General features: G+C 44.0%; 1 protein-coding gene across 4 annotated transcripts in view; it reads left to right on the top strand.

The window, feature by feature from the left end:
* The window catches only part of PTK2B (protein tyrosine kinase 2 beta), a 207370-nt gene that overhangs the window by 101775 nt on the left and 83641 nt on the right, over window positions 1-21954 (top strand). For all 4 annotated transcript variants that reach the window (XM_056563778.1, XM_056563776.1, XM_056563777.1 and 1 more), the window contains exons 2-6: window positions 2067-2303; window positions 8058-8236; window positions 9443-9530; window positions 12895-12974; window positions 14468-14530. In XM_056563778.1, the coding sequence (XP_056419753.1) occupies window positions 2112-2303; window positions 8058-8236; window positions 9443-9530; window positions 12895-12974; window positions 14468-14530 (602 nt within the window). In that variant the 5' untranslated portion in view covers window positions 2067-2111. The remainder of the gene's footprint in view (window positions 1-2066; window positions 2304-8057; window positions 8237-9442; window positions 9531-12894; window positions 12975-14467; window positions 14531-21954) is intronic.

Below are 21954 nucleotides of genomic sequence, written 5' to 3'. Positions count from 1 at the left end.
AGAAACATTGCAGTTTTTTTAAGGTCACAATATTTGGAATCTCCTGTACCTTTCCTATGTCACATTTATGTCTCTGTGCAGGATAACAATGACAGATGACACCTCCATGATAAGACTCACGGCAGATAACACAGGATCAGCCTTTGGCAAGATGTGATGGAGACGGCTCCTCTCCTCTCTCCTCTCTCCTCTCCTCTCTCCTCTCCTCTCCTCTCTCCTCTCCTCTCCCCTCTCCTCTCCTCTCTCTCCTCTCTCCTCTCCTCTCCTCTCTCCTTTCCTCTCTCCTCTCCTCTCTCCTCTCCTCTCCCCTCTTCTCTCCTCTCCTCTCCTCTCTCCTCTCCCCTCTCCTCTCCTCTCCTCTCCTCTCCTCTCTCCTCTCTCTCCTCTCCCCTCTCCTCTCTCCTCTCTCCTTTCCTCTCTCCTCTCCTCTCCTCTCTCCTCTCCTCTCTCTCCTCTCCTCTCTCTCCTCTCCTCTCCTCTCTCCTCTCCTCTCTCCTCTCATCTCTCCTCTCATCTCTCTCCTCTCCTCTCTCTCCTCTCCTCTCTCTCCTCTCCTCTCCTCTCTCCTCTCCTCTCCTCTCCTCTCTCCTCTCATCTCTCCTCTCATCTCTCCCCTCTCTCCTCACCTCCCCTCTCTCCTCTCCTCTCCCCTCTCCTCTCCTCTTTCCTCTCCTCTCCCCTCATGCCCAATGTACTGTATAGGTCGGGGGGGGGGGGGGGGGGAATTGATATTTTAATTTTGTACAACGCGTTTCAAGAGTCCACTGCTCTCTTCATCAGGTCCATCTGGTGCAGTAGACTCTCCAAACGTATTGGACGATCATAAAATATTTGCTTCTATTATTGTCCTCTGCTATTTCGTAGCATCGAGATGGTGTGTGCCCTGCTAAGCCCCTTTTGTATGTGATTTATTCTGTGTTGCCCAGTAACGCTGACGCTGCAAGGTTACACAAGGCTTATCTGCACTACATACACGCGACGTAGAGGTTACACTAGGGTTATAGGTCTCCTTTAAAGGGGTACTCCACTGCTCAGTGTTTGGAACAAACTGTTCCGAAAGCTGGAGCCGGCGTCGGGAGCTGGTGATGTCATAGCCCCGCCCCCTCATGACGTCACGCCTCGCCCCCTCAATGCAAGTCTATGGGAGGGGGCGTGACAGCCATCACGCCCCCTCCCATAGACTTGCATTGAGGGGGCGAGGCGTGATGTCATGAGGGGGCGGAGCTATGACATCACAGTGAGCAGGGTCTTATATGGACTTCCTTGGCCTATACCTGCCATGTAATGTTGGCCCTTAAAGGGGTACTCCGCTGCTCAGCATTTGGAACAAACTGTTCCGAACGCTGGAGCCGACACCGGGAGCTTGTGATGTCATAGCCCCGCCCCCTCATGACATCACACCTTGCCCCCTCAATACAAACGCTGAGCACCGGAGTACCCCTTTAATGGCCAACATTACATGGCAGGTATAGGCCAAGGAAGTCCATATAAGACCCTGCTCACCTGTCCCTAGCTTTGTCTAGAACAAGTAGTCCAGTGTTCACTACCTACAAAAGGGCGCTTTCAGGAGAATGTCTGGAAACATAGGGCCTGATAGCAAACCTGCATGGGGTCTGTCGGTGACCGGTAATTTTACAGGATTTTAGTGGAGAAGAAAAATAGAGCTTGCACAATTTTTTTCTCCGCTAAACTTCCGTTCTTCTGCCCGGATTGCCGACGGAACTCCGAATAGCAGAGTCTGACGGCAACGGTAACAAGGCCTTAGATTAAAGTTGATAAAAGTGGACAACTTCAACCAAAACAATAGTTCCTCGGGTAACATTTTACAAAAAACAAAAAGAATATACTCAGGATGTTCCCAGAAATATTGTTCGTCTTTGACCCAGAGTCATTGATCATTTATGGTCAGTTGGAACAACTTTAATGGTCAATATGGACAAAAATATGTATGGCCGTGGCCAACCATGATCGTCTGTCCAACCATCAATCTACTTTTCTCTACTTTGAATGTCCAGCCGATCTTGATGTAACCACTAAAGAACCGACAACTTTCTTTGTCTCCACAGATAAGTAATGTCCCGTTCTTAGCCACTACACCAGCCCACGCCAGAATGTCTCTGGACCATCTAAGCCGCTCGAGGGGAAACACCTTCGTGCAGCAAGATGGCCCCGTGGAGCAGCCATTCGATGGCGAGATCAGTAAGGAAGAGATGCGGATCCTCAAGGTGTGCTTCCACAGCAACAGTTCCAACCTGATGAAGAACTTCAAGCTTGTCAAGTGCAGCATCTTCACCGACATACGGGTGAGTCCTGGTTTTATGTTCTCCTTACGTGGTGTGCAAGTGTGTACATTGAGTTAAATCCAATATAAGGTGACTTTACTAATTCCCTGTCAGTCAGTAATGGACATGCTAACTAAGGGTCTGTGCTTGTGTTGGTGGTAAATGGCCACGTCCTGTGTCCCCATCAAGCTGCTGGCTTGTTTGTGTGAACTGTTTCTGTGCTCTCTCTCCAACTAATATAATTTACCAAAACCCAGGGCACAAGATCCCCTTGAAAAAACTCCCCTAAAATTTAACTTTTATTGATCTGCTATATTAAAATAATATGGTGACATACAACTTAAAACCATAGGTCATAGGTGACTTATCCTTCTCCCACATATCAACCCCCCCCACCCCCTCCATTGCAGCACAGCTAGGCTGCTTTCTATGTCTGCTGTGATTGAAACTACAATTCCCTGCAGCCCTATGGAGAATGACAGGGGCATTACTTGGATCTCACGACCCCCACACCCAGCGTTCGGAACAAAATGTTCTGAAAACTGGGGCAGTGGAGTACCCCTTTAAGGGCCAGCATCACATGGTAGGTATAGGCCAAGGAAGTCAATATAAGACCCTGCTCACCTGTATCTAGCTTTGTAAAGAACAAGTAGTCCAGTGTTCATTACCTACCAAAGGGTGCTTTCAGGAGAATGTCTGGAAACATAGGGCCTGATAGCAAACAGAACAAAACAGGTGCCCCATGCCTCGTGGTCCTAGTCCGATTAGCAGCACCGATTTCCGAGTTAAGGGATGCCGAACTGCATAGACCAGCTGGAATGTGTCTCAGTAAATTCAACATCGTTGAAATGAGTTCCTGTGCAGAAGTCTAACAACTACCTCAGTTACACCCCTGAGAAGACCAGTAATCATATGCACTGTAATTACCAGTAATTACTGGTAATGGTATGGCGGTATTATGTAGAGGCATTACTGGATATAAATGCACTGTAATCACTTATATGGTCTGTAGTGGTTAATGTTATTAGGTTTGGTATAACGGTATTATGTAGTGGCATCACTTGAAATAAGTGCACTGTAATCACTCATATGGTCTGTCATGGTAATGATAGTGGTAATAGTATGGCGGTATTATGTAGGGGCATTATTGGACATCAATGCACTGTAATCACTTATATGGTCTGTAGTGGTTAAATATATTAGGTTTGGTATAGCTGTATTAAGTAGGGGCATTACTAGATATAAGTGCACTGTAATCACTTATATGATCGTGACCACGCTCCCCAACCTGCGGCTCTCTAGCTGTTGCGAGACTACAGCTCCTAACATTGTATGTCAGAGGATGTTGGGACTTGTAGGTCTACAGCAGCCACCGATTCGGGAATCCTAATAAAGAGATCAAATGGGCAGTAAAAAATAACCTAAACCCTTGGAGAAACTATCTGACCAGGGTTGATCTGAACATGGGTCCAGGTACCCAGCACTGGGGATTTATAGATTTTCTGGATTTTCTCTTTTTATTACTAATACAGAGATGCGCCCCCACACCTCCACCTGCCCACAGATCCCGGCTCCGCACAGCTATTGTGTAATTCCCAGTATCTCTCCTCTATGACGTTCAGCGGGAAAGAATAAGAACATATATATGTATTTATAGTGACTTACGTCAAGCGGCTTCTATCGGGATTATATCAAGTTTCATCCCGTTCCTATTCATACATTTTCTGAGAAATTACTCACAGCCATTAAAGGGGTACTCCGGTGGAAAACTTTTTTTTTTTTTAAATGAACTGGTGCCAGAAAGTTAAACAGATTTGTAAATGACTTCTATTAAAAAATCTTTATCCTTCCAGTACTTATTAGCAGCTGTATGCTACAGAGGAAATTCTTAGCTTTTTGAATTTCTTTTTTCTCTCTGCTGACACCTCTGTCCCGTGTCAGGAACTGTCCGGAGCAGCATAGGTTTGCTATGGGGATTTTCTCCTGCTCTGGACATTTCCTGATACGGGGCATCAGGTGTCAGCAGAGAGCACTGTGGACAAGAAAAAAAAGAAATGGAAAAAGAAAAGAATTTGCTCTGTAGTATACAGCTGCTAAAAAGTACTGGAAGGATTAAGATTTTTTAATAGAAGTCATTTACAAATCTGTTTAACTTTTTGGCACCAGTTGATTTAAAAAAAAAAAAAAAAAGTTTTCCAAAATAATACTCCTTTAAGAGCCAGAAGAACAGAGATTTGGTCACTGTCCCTTTAACAAAAGCTTCTTTAGCAGTTTAGCTGAGGTTAGTCATAAGTATGTGCTACTGCAGAGTACTGGAAGGGTAAAGATTTTTTAATAGAAGTAATTTACAAATCTGTTTAACTTTCTGGCACCAGTTGATAAAAGAAATATATATATTTCCACCGGCGTACCCCTTTAACTACATTAATCCTTATAATCGTCATGATTTTTGCATATTATACAACCACCGTCCATGTGTCCTACTAGGGTATATAGACGACATTCAGAGAGATCCCAGCCAGGGTGGAGAGAGATGTTAGCAAAGAGCAACTTTCAAGAAAAAAACTCTGAAACTTCCGTGTCAGGCAGGGATAAGTGCAGCCCGAGCTCACCCTCAGCCACTTTGCCTGCTTAATTAATATCAGTGACGGATCCTCAACTGGATGACAGTCCCTGGAGTAAGTGCAGGGGAGTAACAAGGTCCAAAACAACAGGCAACACTATAGTCGGGGAAGCAGGTCAGGACATAATAGGTCAACAGGCACAGAACGAGATACAAAACACAGGGGATAAACAGACAGTAAAAGCTTAAAGGGGTACTCCGCTGCTCAGCGTTTGGAACAAACTGTTCCAAACGCTGGAGCCGGCGCCAAGAGCTCGTGATGTCATAGCCCCGTACTCTCATGACGTCACACCCCGCCACCTCAATGCAAGTCTATGGGAGGGGGCGTGATGGCTGTCACGCCCCCTCCCAAAGACTTGCATTGAGGGGGCGGGACATGATGAGGGGGCAGGACTATGGCATCACGAGCTCCCGGCGCCAGCTCCAACATCCGGAACAGTTTGATCCAAACGCTGAGCAGCGGAGTACCCCTTTAATCAGACAGGCCAAATCCAAACATAGCGAGCGTACAATACAATACAAGGGTCTGTATACACAGGATAGATAAAGCAAGAGTTATACAGGAGCTAGTGCAGAAGAACTTAAAGGGGTACCCTGCCAGAAAACATCTTATCCCCTATCCAAAGATGTCTAATCGTGGAGGTACCGCTGCTGAGGACACCCTAATCCTCCGGTACACAGAGCGAACTCTGCTCCCTGCCGGATGACTGGCGACTACAGCTGCCACACCCCCTCCATTTATGTCTATGGGAGGAGGAGTGATGGCTACGTACTAGCTATCACGCCCCCTTCCATAGACATGAATGAAGGGGGTGTGGTGTGACGTCACGTACACAGTAGCTCCAGGTTTCCTTGTCCCAGACGCCGCCAGGAGATGGCTGGGGTCCTCAGCAGAGGGACCCCTATGATCAGACATCTTATCCCCTATCCTTTGCATAGGGGATAAGATGTTTTCCGGTGGAGAACCCCTTTAACATAATCAAGGAGTGAAGAGACATGATGGGTATTTATAATCAGGGTGTGGACTCTGAGGCCAGGGGTCATTGGCTCTAAGTCCAAGCCCCCTGATTGACCCGGGCATTATCACAGCAATGCAGGATGCCTCAGCCAAACACCAGAGAAACTTAAAAAGGAACTGACCAGCTGTTCCCCCGCACTAAACCCAATTGATAAGGTTATAGTGTGGGCAAACAGCTTTAAAAAGAGGGGTCACTTACATTTATTGATGAAGTATTTCCTGAGTTCTGACCGTTTATATTTCCCTTGCTATTGTGCAGCTTTGAGCAGTGGAGGCAGGGAGCTGGCTAGCCGAGCTCCCCTGCCTCCTCAATATTCTTGCTGCTCATCATAGATAATACAACAGGATCTCATTTGCTGTGGTTCAGACACTTATTTTTAATTTTTTTTTGGTGGAGGGGATCTAATAGGTAACAGAACCAAATATGCTTTAAAGGGGTACTCCGCTGCTCAGCATTTGGAACAAACTGTTCCGAACGCTGGAGCTTGTGACGTCATAGCCCCGCCCCCTCAATGCAAGTCTATGACGTCACAAGCTCCAGCGTTCAGAACAGTTTGTTCCAAACGCCGAGCAGCGCGTACCCCTTTAAGTATCTACATCCCAGAGCAGGATCCTTCAGGAATTGATAGACTAGCATGCAGGATTATCGGTAATGCCCGTTTGTGCACAATCTTGGCATCGTCTGTTGACTGCCCACTGTGCCGGGTTATTTTTAGTCCATATAGCAGCACGTAGGCTGTTACCATACGCTGTTCTTTATACCAGAAGCAATAAATGTTACACTGACTAGTTACTTCTCCTGTTCTACGTGGATTTTGGAGATCTGTCTTTCCTCTTGACCATCATTTGGCGATTCAGTAGGTGCAAGACCCAACTTTGGTGGCCAAGAAATTAGCCTGTAGTCAGGGCTCGGGCAAGGAAATGCTAATTTTGCCGCCCTCTTGACCCCGCCCATTGGTCCGCCCCTTGACACGCCCCATGCTGGTTGTGCCTTTCTTGCAGCAGGCAGAGCACCCCCCTATCAAGAGGGCACTCTAGGCAGCCGCCTATTTTGCCTATAGGCAGAGCCGGCCGTGCCTGTAGTTCTCTGGTGGTGTCAGTAGTCATATAATTTGATATGTGTTGACCGTTAAAGGGGTATTCCAGGCCAAAACTTCTTTTATATATATCAACTGGCTCCGGAAAGTTAAACAGATTTGTAAATTACTTCTATTAAAAAATCTTAATCCTTCCAATAGTTATTAGCTTCTGAAGTTGAGTTGTTGTTTTCTGTCTAACTGCTCTCTGATGACTGATGACTCACGCCCCGGGGGCTGTGCAGTTCCCATGGGGATATTCTCCCAGCATGCACAGCTCCCGGGATGTGACATCATCATTGAGCAGTTAGACAGAAAACTTCAGAAGCTAATAACTATTGGAAGGATTAAGATTTTTTAATAGAAGTAATTTACAAATCTGTTTAACTTTCCGGAGCCAGTTGATATATATATATATATATATATATATATAAAAAAAAGCTTTTGCCTGGAATACCCCTTTAATCAGAACTTGGGCGTCCGGTTTGATGACATCATAGCCTTGTGGTGCACTATGGTATAAATGTGTGGTGCCGGGGTGGATGCTGGTGTCTAGGGTGTTGCAAGGGTGTTATAGGGTATACTGATGTTATTCCTTAATTGTCGTGACGCCAGGGTGTGGTTTCCTGAATGCAATAATCCTAGCTTGAATTGATGCTGATGCTGAGATAGATGTGCTTTGATGTACAGGTCCTAAGAGAGAGAATTTAGTGGCAGCAGCCCCTTATATACTAAGAGGGCTGGACAAAGCTCATTGGTCAGCAGAACCTGTCAGTCCTGACCCAGTGAACTCTGGGTATCACATGACCTAAAGGTCCTTAAACCATAATACAATTTAATTAAAGGCACGTGACCTCTAAGGTCCTATACAGAGGTATTCCTATATAACCTATTAAATATATATATTTATACATTAAACAACACTGCTAGGAGGCGACTAGGGGTAAATCCTAAAGGAGAGCCCTGTTGTTATGGAGGGGCTCTGGCTGAGGGGACTTAAGACAGAGGAACAGGACCAAGCCCACACATGATAGTAATATTACGGCTTCTGTACTTAGGAGATCATCAGCTCCATCCTCCTGAGCGGCCGGATCGGTCCGGACATCCAACACGTGGAATGTTATGGGCTGCGGCTGAAACACCTGAAATCTGATGAGATCCACTGGCTGCACCCGGATCTGACCGTGGGGGAGGTGCAGGAGACGTACGAGTGTCTCCACCTAGAGGCAGAGTGGAGGTAAGCGGTAATATGATGATCACTCGTATTATTATCTATGTCTATCAATGGGGGTGTCCAGTTTGTCATTATTCTGAGATAATAAAGAGGGGCCCTTGTTCAGAATCCTCCTCTCTTGGTCGGAGTAGTCACAAAAAACACATCTCTCTCCCTCTGGAGGACCTGTCCTGTCCTACATTTCAAGTCTTTGATATGAATGGGCAAAGTGTAATACCTAAGTTCTCCTGTGGTGGAGCTGTAGGGAAATTGAATAGGTTTCCCCACAAATCAGTGATCACTAAAGGTCTCAGCTGGGCGGACACTTTGTTCCCGATTGTCAATGCAGTCTATTAAGGGATTGTCTAAAATGGAGCAATAATTCCTTTAAGACTCTCATCAAAGGCTAAAGAATGATGGTGGTCCTTAACCCCGTAATTACTGATACGTCTCTTTAAAGGGGGGCTCTGGTGATCCAGCGTTCTGAACATTTTGTTCAGAACACTCGGAGGCGGAGGCTGTGATCGTGACATCACAGCCACGCCCCTCATGACATCATGTCATGCCCCCTCCATTCATGTCTATGAGAGGGGGCGTGTCGGCAGAAACGCCCCCTCCCAAAGATATGAATGGAGGGGGCGTGGAGTGACGTCATGACCACTGCTGCAGGAGCCCACCTTTGTTTAGAACACTGGGTGCTACAGATCAAGGGGGAGGGCAGTCCAGCAGCGGAACGCCTGCGATCAGACATCTTATCCCATATCCTTTGGATAGGGGGATAAGATGTCTAGTGGCAGAGTACCCCTTTAATTGGCTCTGTCTTCAGCATTGTCCTCAATGAATGTGCCCTGTGTCTGGGGCCACTTTGTAATGTTCTCTTGCTTAGCAATAGACTAGGTGCCCACCTTTGTAATAGTTCATCATGGGCCCCATGACAGTTCACAGGATACCAGCAGTATGAGTTGGGGGGGGAAGGGTATGACCCTTTTGTTAACTTGGAGATCCCCTACCCGAGGAGAGGCTACTCCAGCCCTAAAAGAAGAGTTAGAGACAGCCTTTGAAACAGATCCCTTTTTACTGTTGCCCCGCCCATGAGGAGCGGCGGCCTTTGCTCAGCTTTTAATTCTGTTTATGGAACCAACAATACAGCGGGGAAATGATTGTGTTTTTACTCCTTTATAAGGATTTATTGTGCTATAATTATAGTGAAAATTGTGTTTTTATTGTCAGATATGATCTCCGGATCCGCTACCTGCCCGATAACTATATAGAAAGCTTCAAGAAGGATAAAACAACATTTCTTTACTTTTACCAGCAGGTGGGTGTCTCTGGTCCTTCTATCATACAACACAGCCACAGGGCCCCCATGACAACTACAATGGCCACCACAATAGTGCCCCTCATATCTACAGCGTCCCTATTACGCATGAGAGCCACAGTGGCCCCATTACAACTACAGTGGCCATTACGGTAATAGTGCCCCTCAAAGCCAGAGTGTTACCATCATACATCACAGCCACATTCCCCTATGTCAGCTGCAATGGAAATCACAATAACAGTGCCCCTCATAACCAGGGCCCCCATAACAACTACAATGGCCATCACAGCAATAGTTCCCCTCTTAGCCAGAATGTCCCTGTTACACATCACAGCCTCAGTGCCCCCATAACAACTAGAATGGTGTTCACAGTAACAGTACCCCTCATAGCCAGAGTACCCCCATTATGAGCGCAGTGGTCCCATGACAACCATAATGGCCATCACAGCAATAGTTCCCCTCTTGGCCAGAATGTCCCTGTTACACATCACAGCCTCAGTGCCCACATAACAACTACAATGACCATCACAATAAAAGTGCCCCTCATAGCAAGAGTGTCCCCATCATGAGAGCAGTGCACCTATCATGAGTAGTGATGAGCGGCAGGGGCTATATTCGAATTTGCGATATTTCACGAATATATGGACCAATATTCGTCCTATGTTTGCAAAATGCGCGTGTTCGCTATGTTCATTCTTTTTTTTTTTATGCGAAAATTCGTAAGAAAATTCGCATAGTGCGAATGTATATATTCACCTAAAAGAAGGGAGGGATCAGTGTCCTCTGACTGGAAGTGCCGATATTCGCATATATTCGGAAAAAAATACGAATATTCGTCATTACTATATTCTAAATATTAGCGAAATTGCGAAGTGCCGATATTCGCGGAAAAAATATGCATTTTGAATATTTGCACTCAACACTAATCATGAGTGCAGTGCCCCATGACAACTACGATGACATCACAATAAAAGTGTTACTCATAGCAAGAGTGTCCCCATCATGAGCACAGTACCCCCAATCATGAGCGCAGTACCCCCATCATGAGCACAGTACCCCAAATCATGAGCGCAGTACCCCCATCATGAGCGCAGTACCCCCAATCATGAGCGCAATACCCCAATCATGAGCGCAGTACCCCCAATCATAAGCACAGTACCCCCCTCATGAGCGCAGTACCCCCAATCATGAGCGCAGTACCCCCAATCATAAGCACAGTACCCCCCTCATGAGCGCAGTACCCCCATCATTAGCGCAGTACCCCCAATCATGAGCGCAGTACCCCCAATCATGAGCGCAGTACCCCCAATCATGAGCGCAGTACCCCCATCATGAGCGCAGTACCCCCAATCATGAGCGCAGTACCCCCATCATGAGCGCAGTACCCCCAATCATGAGCGCAGTACCCCCAATCATGAGCGCAGTACCCCCAATCATGAGGGCAGTACCCCCATCATGAGGGCAGTACCCCCATCATGAGCGCAGTACCCCCATCATGAGCGCAGTACCCCCATCATGAGCGCAGTACCCCCATCATGAGGGCAGTACCCCCAATCATGAGCACAGTACCCCCAATCATGAGCGCAGTGCCCCCATCATGAGTGCAGTACCCACCAATCATGAGCTCAGTATCTCCATCATGAGTGCAGTACCCCCAATCATGAGCGCAGTGCCCCCATGAGTGCAGTACCCCCCCATCATGAGCGCAGTACCCCCATCATGAGCGCAGTACCCCCATCATGAGTGCAGTACCCCCATCATGAACGCAGTGCCCCCATCATGAGTGCAGTACCCCCATCATGAGTGCAGTACCCCCATCATGAGTGCAGTACCCCAACCATGAGCGCAGTACCCCCAATCATGAACGCAGTGCCCCCATCATGAGCACAGTACCCACATCATGAGTGCAGTACCCCCAATCATGAGCGCAGTACCCCCATCATGAGCGCAGTACCCACATCATGAGCGCAGTACCCCCAATCATGAGCGCAGTACCCCCAATCATGAGCGCAGTACCCACATCATGAGTGCAGTACCCCAACCATGAGCGCAGTACCCCAATCATGAACGCAGTACCCCCATCATGAGCACAGTGCCCCCATCATGAGCGCAGTACCCCCATCATGAGTGCAGTACCCCCATCATGAGTGCAGTACCCCCATCATGAACACTGTACCCTCATCATGAGTGCAGTACCCTCATCATGAGTGCAGTATCCCCATCATGAGTGCAGTACCCCCATCATGAGTGCAGTACCCCCATCATGAGTGCAGTACCCCATGACAACTACAATGGACATCACAGTAAAAGTGCCCCCCATAACCAGAGTATCCCCTTCACACATCAGAGTACCCTATCGCAGTGCCCTCATCATAGTACCTATTATTGCCACAGTGTCCCTAACTAGTCACAGTGATTACATCCATCTTCGTGACCCCCATCACAGTCACATGACTCCTTCTTATCAGAGAATAAGAGCATCTTGTTCTTCTTCTGAGAGTCCAGGAGGTCTCCATATATTTCATGTACAAGAAATTAAAGCCAGATTCTTTCGAAATAAAGATAGACCCCCCCCCCCCTCCAATGGCTGACTGAGGGGCCCCTACAGACCATAAAGGGGGATTTTAGGATTTTCTTTCTTTAACCTCTATGGTGGCAGCACGGAGCCCTGGAAAATACTCCATTAAAGGGAGTATTAATCAACTTTAACAGTTTTAATCAACTGGTGCCAGAAAATTAAGCAGATTTGTAAATTACTTCTATTAAAAAAATCTTAATCCTTCCAGTACCTATTAGCTGCTGAATACTACAGAGGGAATTATTTTCTTTTTGGAACACAGAGCTCTCTGCTGACATCACGAGCACAGTGCTCTCTGCTGACATCTCTGTCCATTTTAGGAACTGTCCAGAGTAGGAGAAAATCCCCATAGCAAACATAAGCTGCTCTGGACAGTTCCTAAAATGGACAGAGGTGTCAGCAGAGAGCACAGTGGACAAGACAAAAAAGAAATTCAAAAATTTCCTCTGTAGCATCCAGCTGCTAATAAGTACTGAAAGGATTAAGATTTTTTTTTTTATAGAAGTCAATTACAAATCTGTTTAACTTTCTGGCACCAGTTGATTTAAACAAAAAAAATATGTTTTCCACCGGAGTACCCCTTTAAGGGGTTAATGTCATGTGATTGGGGGGGTGGAGGTGGGTCTGCAGCAGAATCTGTGGCATTATCATGCAGGTTTACAATGTAATTTCGAACTTATGGTATAATGGCGAATAGGGGATTGCTCTTCGTGCAATTCTTTTTAACCCTTTCTTGGGCTGTGTTTTACGATCTGTAGAACTGATTGTGACGTTTGTTCTCTGCAGCTGCGGAACGACTACATGCAGCAATACGCCACCAAAGTCAGCGAAGGCATGGCGCTCCAGCTGGGCTGCCTGGAACTCAGGTACCGATCGCTACCATCTTCTGGATCTATCGGGAACTTCAGGGGTTAAACAGCTATTCCCTAATGCGTTTAGAATTATCTGCTTTTTGCAGGAACCGCGTCATCATGACCGACATAGCTGCAAACTCCATGTATTAGCAGCAATTCCCTAGTGTCTATGGCAGTGTTCCCCAACCAGTGTGCCTCCAGCTGTTGCAAAACTACAACTCCCAGCAAGCCCGGACAGCCGAAGGCTGTCCGGGCGTGCTGGGAGTTGCAGTTTTGCAACAGCTGGAGGCACCCTGGTTTGGAAAAACTACTCTATTCCCCACATAGATTTCCTGGGTCCTAATGTACCTTCCAGTTCTATTTGTAAAATTTGTGCTTAAAGGGGTACTCTGGATTTAAAAAATAATAATAATTATTTATTTTTCTTTTTTCAAATCAACTGGTGCCAGAAAGTTTTAAAGATTTGTAAAATTACTTCTATATGAAAATCTTAATCCTTCCAGTACTTATCAGCTGCTGTATGCTCCAGAGGAAGTTGTGTAGTCCTTTCCAGTCTAACCACAGTGCTCTTTGCTGCCACCTCTGTCCATGTCAGGAACTGTCCAGAGCAGAAACAAATCCCCATAGCAAACCTCTCCTGCTCTGGACAGTTCCTGACACAGACGACAGAGGTGTCAGCAGAGAGCACTGTGGTCAGACTGGAAAGAACTACACAACTTCCTCTGCAGCATACAGCAGCTAATAAGTACTGGAAGGATTAAAGGGCTACTCCGGTGGAAAACATTTTATTTATTTTTTCCAAATCAACTGGTTCCAGAAAGTTAAACAGATTTGTAAATGACTTCTCTTAAAAAATCTTAATCCTCCCAGAACTTATCAGCTGCTGTATGCTCCACAGGAAGTTGTGTAGTTCTTTTCAGTCTGACCACAGTGCTCTCTGCTGACACCTGTGTCCATGTCGGGAACTGATAAGTAGTGGAAATATTAAGATTTTTATATAGAAGTAATTAAAAAATCTTTTTAACTTTCTGGCACCAGTACCCATCCGGAGTACCCCTTTAATTTAAAGGATCCTGATACTAAGTATTGGGTGATCCATAGGCAACAGATGTATTTTATTTACCATGTAATGAAAAGCTATATAACTTTTGTATCAATTACATTTATTTATTTATTTATTAAAAATATAAAAATAAAAAAACAGATAAGATCTTTGCTTGCTGTCAGTGAACGTGAACCTCCATTGTTCCTTATCTGTAAGATATAAATCAGTTCTGGTCATGTAGTGGACTGAAACAAAGCACGTGTGTCATGCGACCAGGATAATAGCGGATGCTATTCACAAGCAGCAAGCAGAGGTTTGGAAAGGGAATATGTTTATTTACTGGATGACTGTGTTTGGATAATGTAGGAAGAGTTTTGTTGTTTTTCTTGCAGTACTCTGCTGCCATCTACAGGACACTGGGTGAATTGCATCACCAACGGATTCCCTTCTTGTCTTTCAGGCGATTCTACAAGGACATGCCCCAGAATGCCCTGGAGAAAAGGTCCAATTTTGACTTTTTGGAGTAAGTAGAGAAAAAAAACTATCAATAAAAAAAAATAAAAAAATTTGTGTCAAAAAACAGCCAAGCTACCCAACAGGGATGTGGTGATACACTTATGATCAAGGGCGTAGCTAGAAACCACCTAACCACCTAACAACCCTCTTCCCCAATCCCGGACGACCCCTTACTCGGCTGCACAAAGATATCAGTGACTACAGTCAGGGGATTACACAACAATATAAGTGACTAACAGGCAGGGCCAGACAGACGAAACGGGCATTTAAGAATAAGCCCATTTTTCTGGAGGGGGTCCAACTGCTGGGACCCCTACCAATCAATAATCAGCTGTTATAAAGCTATAACTCCCATCATGTCTAGAGAGCCTCAGGCATTATAGGAGTTGTAGTTTTTCAACAGCTGGAGAGCCACAGATTAGGGTACAACATCACCCATCATCAGTGCGGAACTTACAAGTGACTACAGCTCTGATGGGACAGTCAGGAGAAAACACAATGATCTCAGTGACCTGAGTGACGTCTTCTCTGTTGTCTTTTCTTCTCTTCTTCATCTGGTCCAGACGTCAGGACTTCTCCCAGCTCCATCTTTTCTGCAGAGTCTGACACCCGGACATCATAGGTTCTCACTTTGTCAGTAGATCCTCATCCTCTGTATGAAGACAGTAATCATTATTATTCTGCTAAATACTGTACCCCCTGAATATAATACTGCCACACACTGCACCCCCTGAATATAAAACTACCATCCACTGTACTCCTTGAATATAATACTGCCACCTACTTAATCCCCTGAATATAAAATTACCATCCACTGTACTCCTTGAATATAATACTGCCACCTACTGTACCCCCTGAATATATAACTACCATCCACTGTACCTACTGCATATAATACTGCCACCCACTGTACCCCCTGAATATAAAACTACCATCCACTGTACTCCTTGAATATAATACTGCCACCTACTATACCCCCTGAATATATAACTACCATCCACTGTACCTCCTGCATATAATACTGCCACCCACTGTACCACCTGAATATAATACTGCCACCTACTGTTCACCCTGAATATAATACTGCCACCCACTGCACCCTCTGAATATAAAACTACCATCCACTGTACCTCCTGCATATAATACTGCCACCCACTGTACCCCCTGAATATAATACTGCCACCTACTGTTCACCCTGAATATAATACTTACCTCTTAAATATAATACTGCCACACACTGTGCCCCTGAATATAAACCCTCAAAATAACCATGCTATACGCTGTACCCTCCCACACATCATACATACATACATACATCTTGCTTACACACATCTATCATTCATACACACACATTGGCCCTCATTTACTTAGAAAATCGGGTTGTAAGTCTATCTTGCTTTCTTACCCGATTGGTATTTATTATTATGTCGCATCCTGTTTGTCGCACGTGGGTTTTGTAGGTTTTGGTTTCCAACTCCTCTGAGCTGTCGGGAAAAAATCCACAACAATTCAACAAATTCGGGTTGGAAACCTTTATAAATACGGGGGAAAGCTCAGAAATGTCGGGTTACGCCCCTTTTTCGGGTTTGGGAGAATCCACATCGGGTCCGTCGGGAAAAAATGTCGCATCGTGTCGCAGACTGGCGCACGATGTCTGCGACATGTCGCGGACAAAGATGCGCCAAAAAAACCTGACAAAACAAGTCGGGTTTAGAATAGTAAATGAGGGCCATTATTCATACATACATATATATACACACACATATACATACACACATACATACATATATACATACATACACACACATACATACATACATACATATATATATATACACACACACATATATACATACATACATATATACATACACACACACACACATATTTACACACATATATACACACACATATATACACACACAGGCCCTCATTTACTATTCTAAACCCGACTTGTTTTGTCGGGTTTTTTTGGCGCATCTTTGTCCGCGACATGTCGCAATCATCCTGCGCCAGTCTGCGACACGATGCAACATTTTTTCCCGACGGACCCGATGTGGATTCTCCCAAACCCGAAAAAGGGGCGTAACCCGACATTTCTGAGCTAAAGGTTTCCAACCCGAATTTGTTGAATTGTTGTGGATTTTTTCCCGACAACTCAGAGGAGTTGGAAACCAAAACCAACAAAACCCACGTGCGACAAACAAGATGCGACATAATAATAAATACCAATCGGGTAAGAAAGCAACATAGACTTACAACCCGATTTTCTAAGTAAATGAGGGCCACAATGACTTAGAGAAACAGAGAGTCGGTACTGATTGACCTCTGCTAATACCGCACACCTGCAGAGACCATGTTAGTGCTTGTGGAAACACTGATCCTAAATCTGTATGCTCCGTGGTGCTCAACCTTCAGAGTGCAGGAATTGCATTCACGACAATGAAGAAAATCAGGTGGCACTCACGGTATTGTGAACAGTATCTTTATTCGGTGCGGTGCATAAACAGACAGCGGGGCGGCTTGGATCAGCAGTGTAATGGACGACTGAAATAGCGTGAAATAGCTGTCGTCCGTTACACTGCTGATCCAAGCCGCCCCGCTGTCTGTATACGCACCGCACCGAATAAAGAAGATACTGTTCACAATACTGTGAGTGCCACCTGATTTTCTTCATTGTCATCATACATACAGTACATACACACATCATTCATACACATGCAGCGGTCAGAGGAGTAGGGACCGCAGTGCAGGATTCAAGTACGGTACAGCAGACAATGAGGCTGAAGCAGAAACCGGCTTTATTAAATAACTGAGTATAATGGCCGGAGAATGATGTTAACAGAAATAACAGATTACATAGGTTTACAGCAAAGTTAACTGTAACGTGATACATAAAATGGCGCTCCCGCCAACGCACACACAGAAATACAGGCTACTCTGCTATATAATCCTATCTGATTCCCGCTAACCGGGACACGTTGCTGCAACGTTCTATCTAAGGGAACCTGCTCTATGCCCTATCACAGGTCAGCACCGGTGCACACTCACAGTTCTGTAGGTACAGCTGCTTTGTCTCAGTCTCTGTGATGGTGGATGCAGTCAGGTCTCTGGGTCTCTCCCTTGCTGTCTGTAGCTGCAGTCTCTTATGCACTGGTCTGGGTTTCTTTGCAGGTTGCTTATCTTGTTATGTCACTTGAAGGTCACTGCAGTCTGGTCCCTTGCTCTGTAACTTGCTTGTTCTGGGATGTTCTCCTCTCTTTCTCTGGTTCTCAGCTGCAGTCTGTAGCATCACATTTCAGCTCTGTCTTCTCTGACAGGATCCTGTTGCTCAGTCCCTGGATCACACAGTCTCTCTGCCCTTCCAAGGCCACTTTGTACAGTCTCTTTCCTCAGCTCTGCACAGCCATAGAGAGCCGAACACCACACAGTCCCAGGAACTTCCTGCTCCTCCTCCTCTCCAGAAAGATCTCTTCTCTTAAAGCAACAACAACAACTGTGTCTTATTCTCACTTACAACAACACTGACATCTTGTATCTGAAAGATGCATGACAGTCTGTGGGACTCTCTCAATAGAAGTAATGGAGTTTAGTCATTCAAGGGGCTGACCCCCCTACACACACACCACCTCCGGACCACCCAAACACATGCATTATACATACATACACACACATCATACACACACATACATCATACATACACCCGCCGCCTCCAGATCCCTCTGCATAATTCATCTCCACACATCATACATACATCCTTATAGCTTACACACATCTTCACACATCATACATATACATCTTGCTTACACACATGATTCATACATCATACATACAGTACATTCACACATCATTCATACACACACCACCTCCGGACCCACCAAACACATGCATCTGTGAGGCAGCAGGCCGCACAGAAGCTTTAGTGCCCTGGGTAGGCCAAAGCAGAGTCCCGTGCCACAGCGCGGCCCAAGGGTGCGGGAGGTTGGGGCTCCGGGTTTTTAGTTCGGAGGGGGGCACTGCTGGGGGCCCCTACATAGACGGAAGGCCATCCCCCCCGCCGGCCACCAGGAACATGTTGCCGCGGATGTTGGGGTCAGAGGCAGATAGGGAGCATCTATGGCACTGCACCGGCTCCCATCTACTTGCCAGCCTCCACTTCTTCCTCGGCACCAGGAGCAAGAAGACGTTCGTGCCTGCGCGGCGCACATTTGCCTCCAGCAGCCAATCCGCTGCGGCAGGAGGAGGGGTAAGAGCGGCCGCAAACTTAAAGAAAAAAAAAGTTTTTAATCATTGCATTGCGGCAGACAGCCCCCTGGATGGCCCGGCCCCACTGGGCAAATGCCCGGTGTGCCCGATATCCAGTCCGGCCCTGGCTGCAGCATAGTATAGTGAAGTGGCAGGGGCCCGGTCGCAACCCTTGCGACCTCTATAGCTACACCACTGCTTATGATAACCGCATCGAACGCACCGTACTCCGTATTCGGGAGTGGTGGCTTGTAGTTTAGCAGGATAATTCTGTGACAGCTGCTGAAATTTGGGTTTTGCTCAAACTATTTTACTTTTTTACAACACAACAAAAACGGGGGGGGGGGGGGGGGGGGCTGGGGGGAGTCCTGAAACTAAAACAAAACAAAAAAACAATAAAATAACTTATTAAAAATAAGAAATAGTGAAAATATATAGATTTTTTTTACAGTTTTCTACTTTTATTTGTTCTATTTTTTTTCTTATATTTTAATAATGTAAAAAACGCTGCACTTAGTAAATCTCTACTATTATTTATTTAAAAAATATATATACTATATATACTATATATATATATATATATATATATATATATGTATACCGTATATATATATATATTAATTTTAAAACTCAATTGAAATAAAAATAAAAATATTTACACCATGTGAACATAGCCTTTAAAAAAATGAATGAAAAGAGAGCGAGTGAAATTAATCTTGAAAATATTTATTATGATTTTTTTTTTATTGATGTTTCATTACTTAGATTTGAAATTGGACATTTTGTTTTTATTGATTGGGCTCAAAACCGACACACACAATAGATAAATAAATAAATAATTTAATTAAATAAAACAGCAAACGTGTGATTTATATGATGTAATACAATCGGATGTATATAATGTGATAAAATAGAATGTCTTATCATATAGTTTAGATATATATATATATACCACAAATAAAGTCAATAAATATAAAATTACCAAATATGATTTAAGATATAAACAAATAAATAAATAAATATAATTTAACTAAATAAATATTATATAACATAAATTAATATAATACAATAGGATGTATATAATGTGATAAAATGTAATGTGATATAAAGTAGTTTAAATGAATACAACATATAAAGTCAATAAATATAACAACTCCAAATGTGATCTAATGTATATTAAATATAAATAACTTAACAATTTTAATATACATACAAATATACAGATAGATAGAAAGATATAAATATAATGTAACCGAATATGATATAATATAGATTAATATAAAACAATAGGATATATATATATATATATATATATATATATATATATATATATATTACAATATAATGTGATTACAATGTAGTTTAAATTAAAGCAACATATAAAGTCAATAGATTTAACCAAATATTATATAATATAATATAAAATATAAATACATAAATAAATATAATATATGAATAAATATAATAGAACTGAATATGATATAACATAAATTCATAGAACACAATAGGAAATATAATGTGATAAAATAGAATGTGAAATCATATAGTTTAAATGAACACAACATATAAAGTCTATGAACTTAACATCACCAAATACAGTGGGGCAAAAAAGTATTTAGTCAGCCACCAATTGTACAAGTTCTCCCACTTATAAAGATGAGAGGCTGTAATTATCATCATAGGTTATAACCTCAACTATGAGAGACAGAATGAGAAAAAATCCATAAAATCACATTGTCTGATATTTAAAGGATTTATTTGCAAATTATGGTGGAAAATAAGTATTTGGTCACCAACAAACAAGCAAGATTTCTGGCTCTCACAGACCTGTAACTTCTTCTATAAGAGTCTCCTCTGTCCTCCACTCGTTACCTGTATTAATGGCTCCTGTTTGAACTTGTTATCAGTATAAAAGACACCTGTCCACAACCTCAAACAGTCACTCTCCAAACTCCACTATGGCCAAAATCAAAGAGCTGTCGAAAGACACCAGAAACAAAATTGTAGACCTGCACCAGGCTGGGAAGACAGAATTTGCAATATGCATGCAGCTTGGTGTGAAGAAATTAACAGTGGGAGCAATTATTAGAAAATGGAAGCCATACAAGACCACTGATAATCTCCCTCGATCTGGGGCTCCACGCAAGATCTCACCCCGTGGTGTCAAAATGATCACAAGAAAAGTGAGCAAAAATCCCAGAACCACACGAGGGACCTAGTGAACGACTTGCAGAGAACTGGGATCAAAGTAACAAAGGCTACCATCAGTAACACACTATACTACCAGGGTCTCAAATCATGCAGTGCTAGATATGTCCCCCTGCTTAAGCCAGTACATGTCTGGGCCCGTCTGAAGTTTGCTAGAGAGCATTTGGATGAGTATTGGGAGAATGTCATATGGTCAGATAAAACCAAAGTAGAACTTTGCATCCAACTTTGCAGAGTTGCATCCAAAGAACACCATATCTACTGTGAAGCATGGGGGGGATGAAACATCATGCTTTGGGGCTGTTTTTCTGCTAAGGGACCAGGACGACTGATCTGTGTAAAGGAAATAATGAATGGGGCCATGTATTGTGAGATTTTAAGTGAAAACCTCCTTCCATCAGCAAGGGCATTGCCCAGTGACAACCCCAAAACATCACTGCTCTAGAGGAGATCTGCATGGAGGAATGGGCCAAAATACCAGCAACAATGTGTGAAAACCTTGTGAAGACTTACAGAAAACATGTGACCTCTGTCATTGCCAACAAAGGGGATATAACAAAGTATTGAGATGAACTTTTGTTATTGACCAAATACTTATTTTCCACCATAATTTGCAAATAAATTCTTTAAAAATCAGACAATGTGATTTTATGGATTTTTTTCTTTCTGTCTCTCATAGTTTAGGTTATAACCTATGATGTAAATTACAGCCTCTCATCTTTATAAGGGGGAGAATTTGCACAATTGGCGGCCACTGTATGCTATCATGTAATATAAAATATAAATAAATAAATAAATGAATACATATAATATAACTGAATATGCTATTTTATTGCATAAATTAACATAAAACAGCAGTGTACCTGCCATATATTCATGCCTCACATCTGTGGAGGAAGGGGTCCCCTTCAAGCACAGAATTGCTTCACTGCTTAGCTGGCGTTAACATAGTGGTTACCTGTAACCACCACTAGGGGG

Source organism: Hyla sarda, chromosome 3 (assembly GCF_029499605.1).
Source record: "Hyla sarda isolate aHylSar1 chromosome 3, aHylSar1.hap1, whole genome shotgun sequence".
NCBI lineage: Eukaryota > Metazoa > Chordata > Amphibia > Anura > Hylidae > Hyla > Hyla sarda.
The sequence above is the reverse complement of the archived record's forward strand: the minus strand, read 5'-3'. Positions and strand labels throughout refer to the sequence as shown.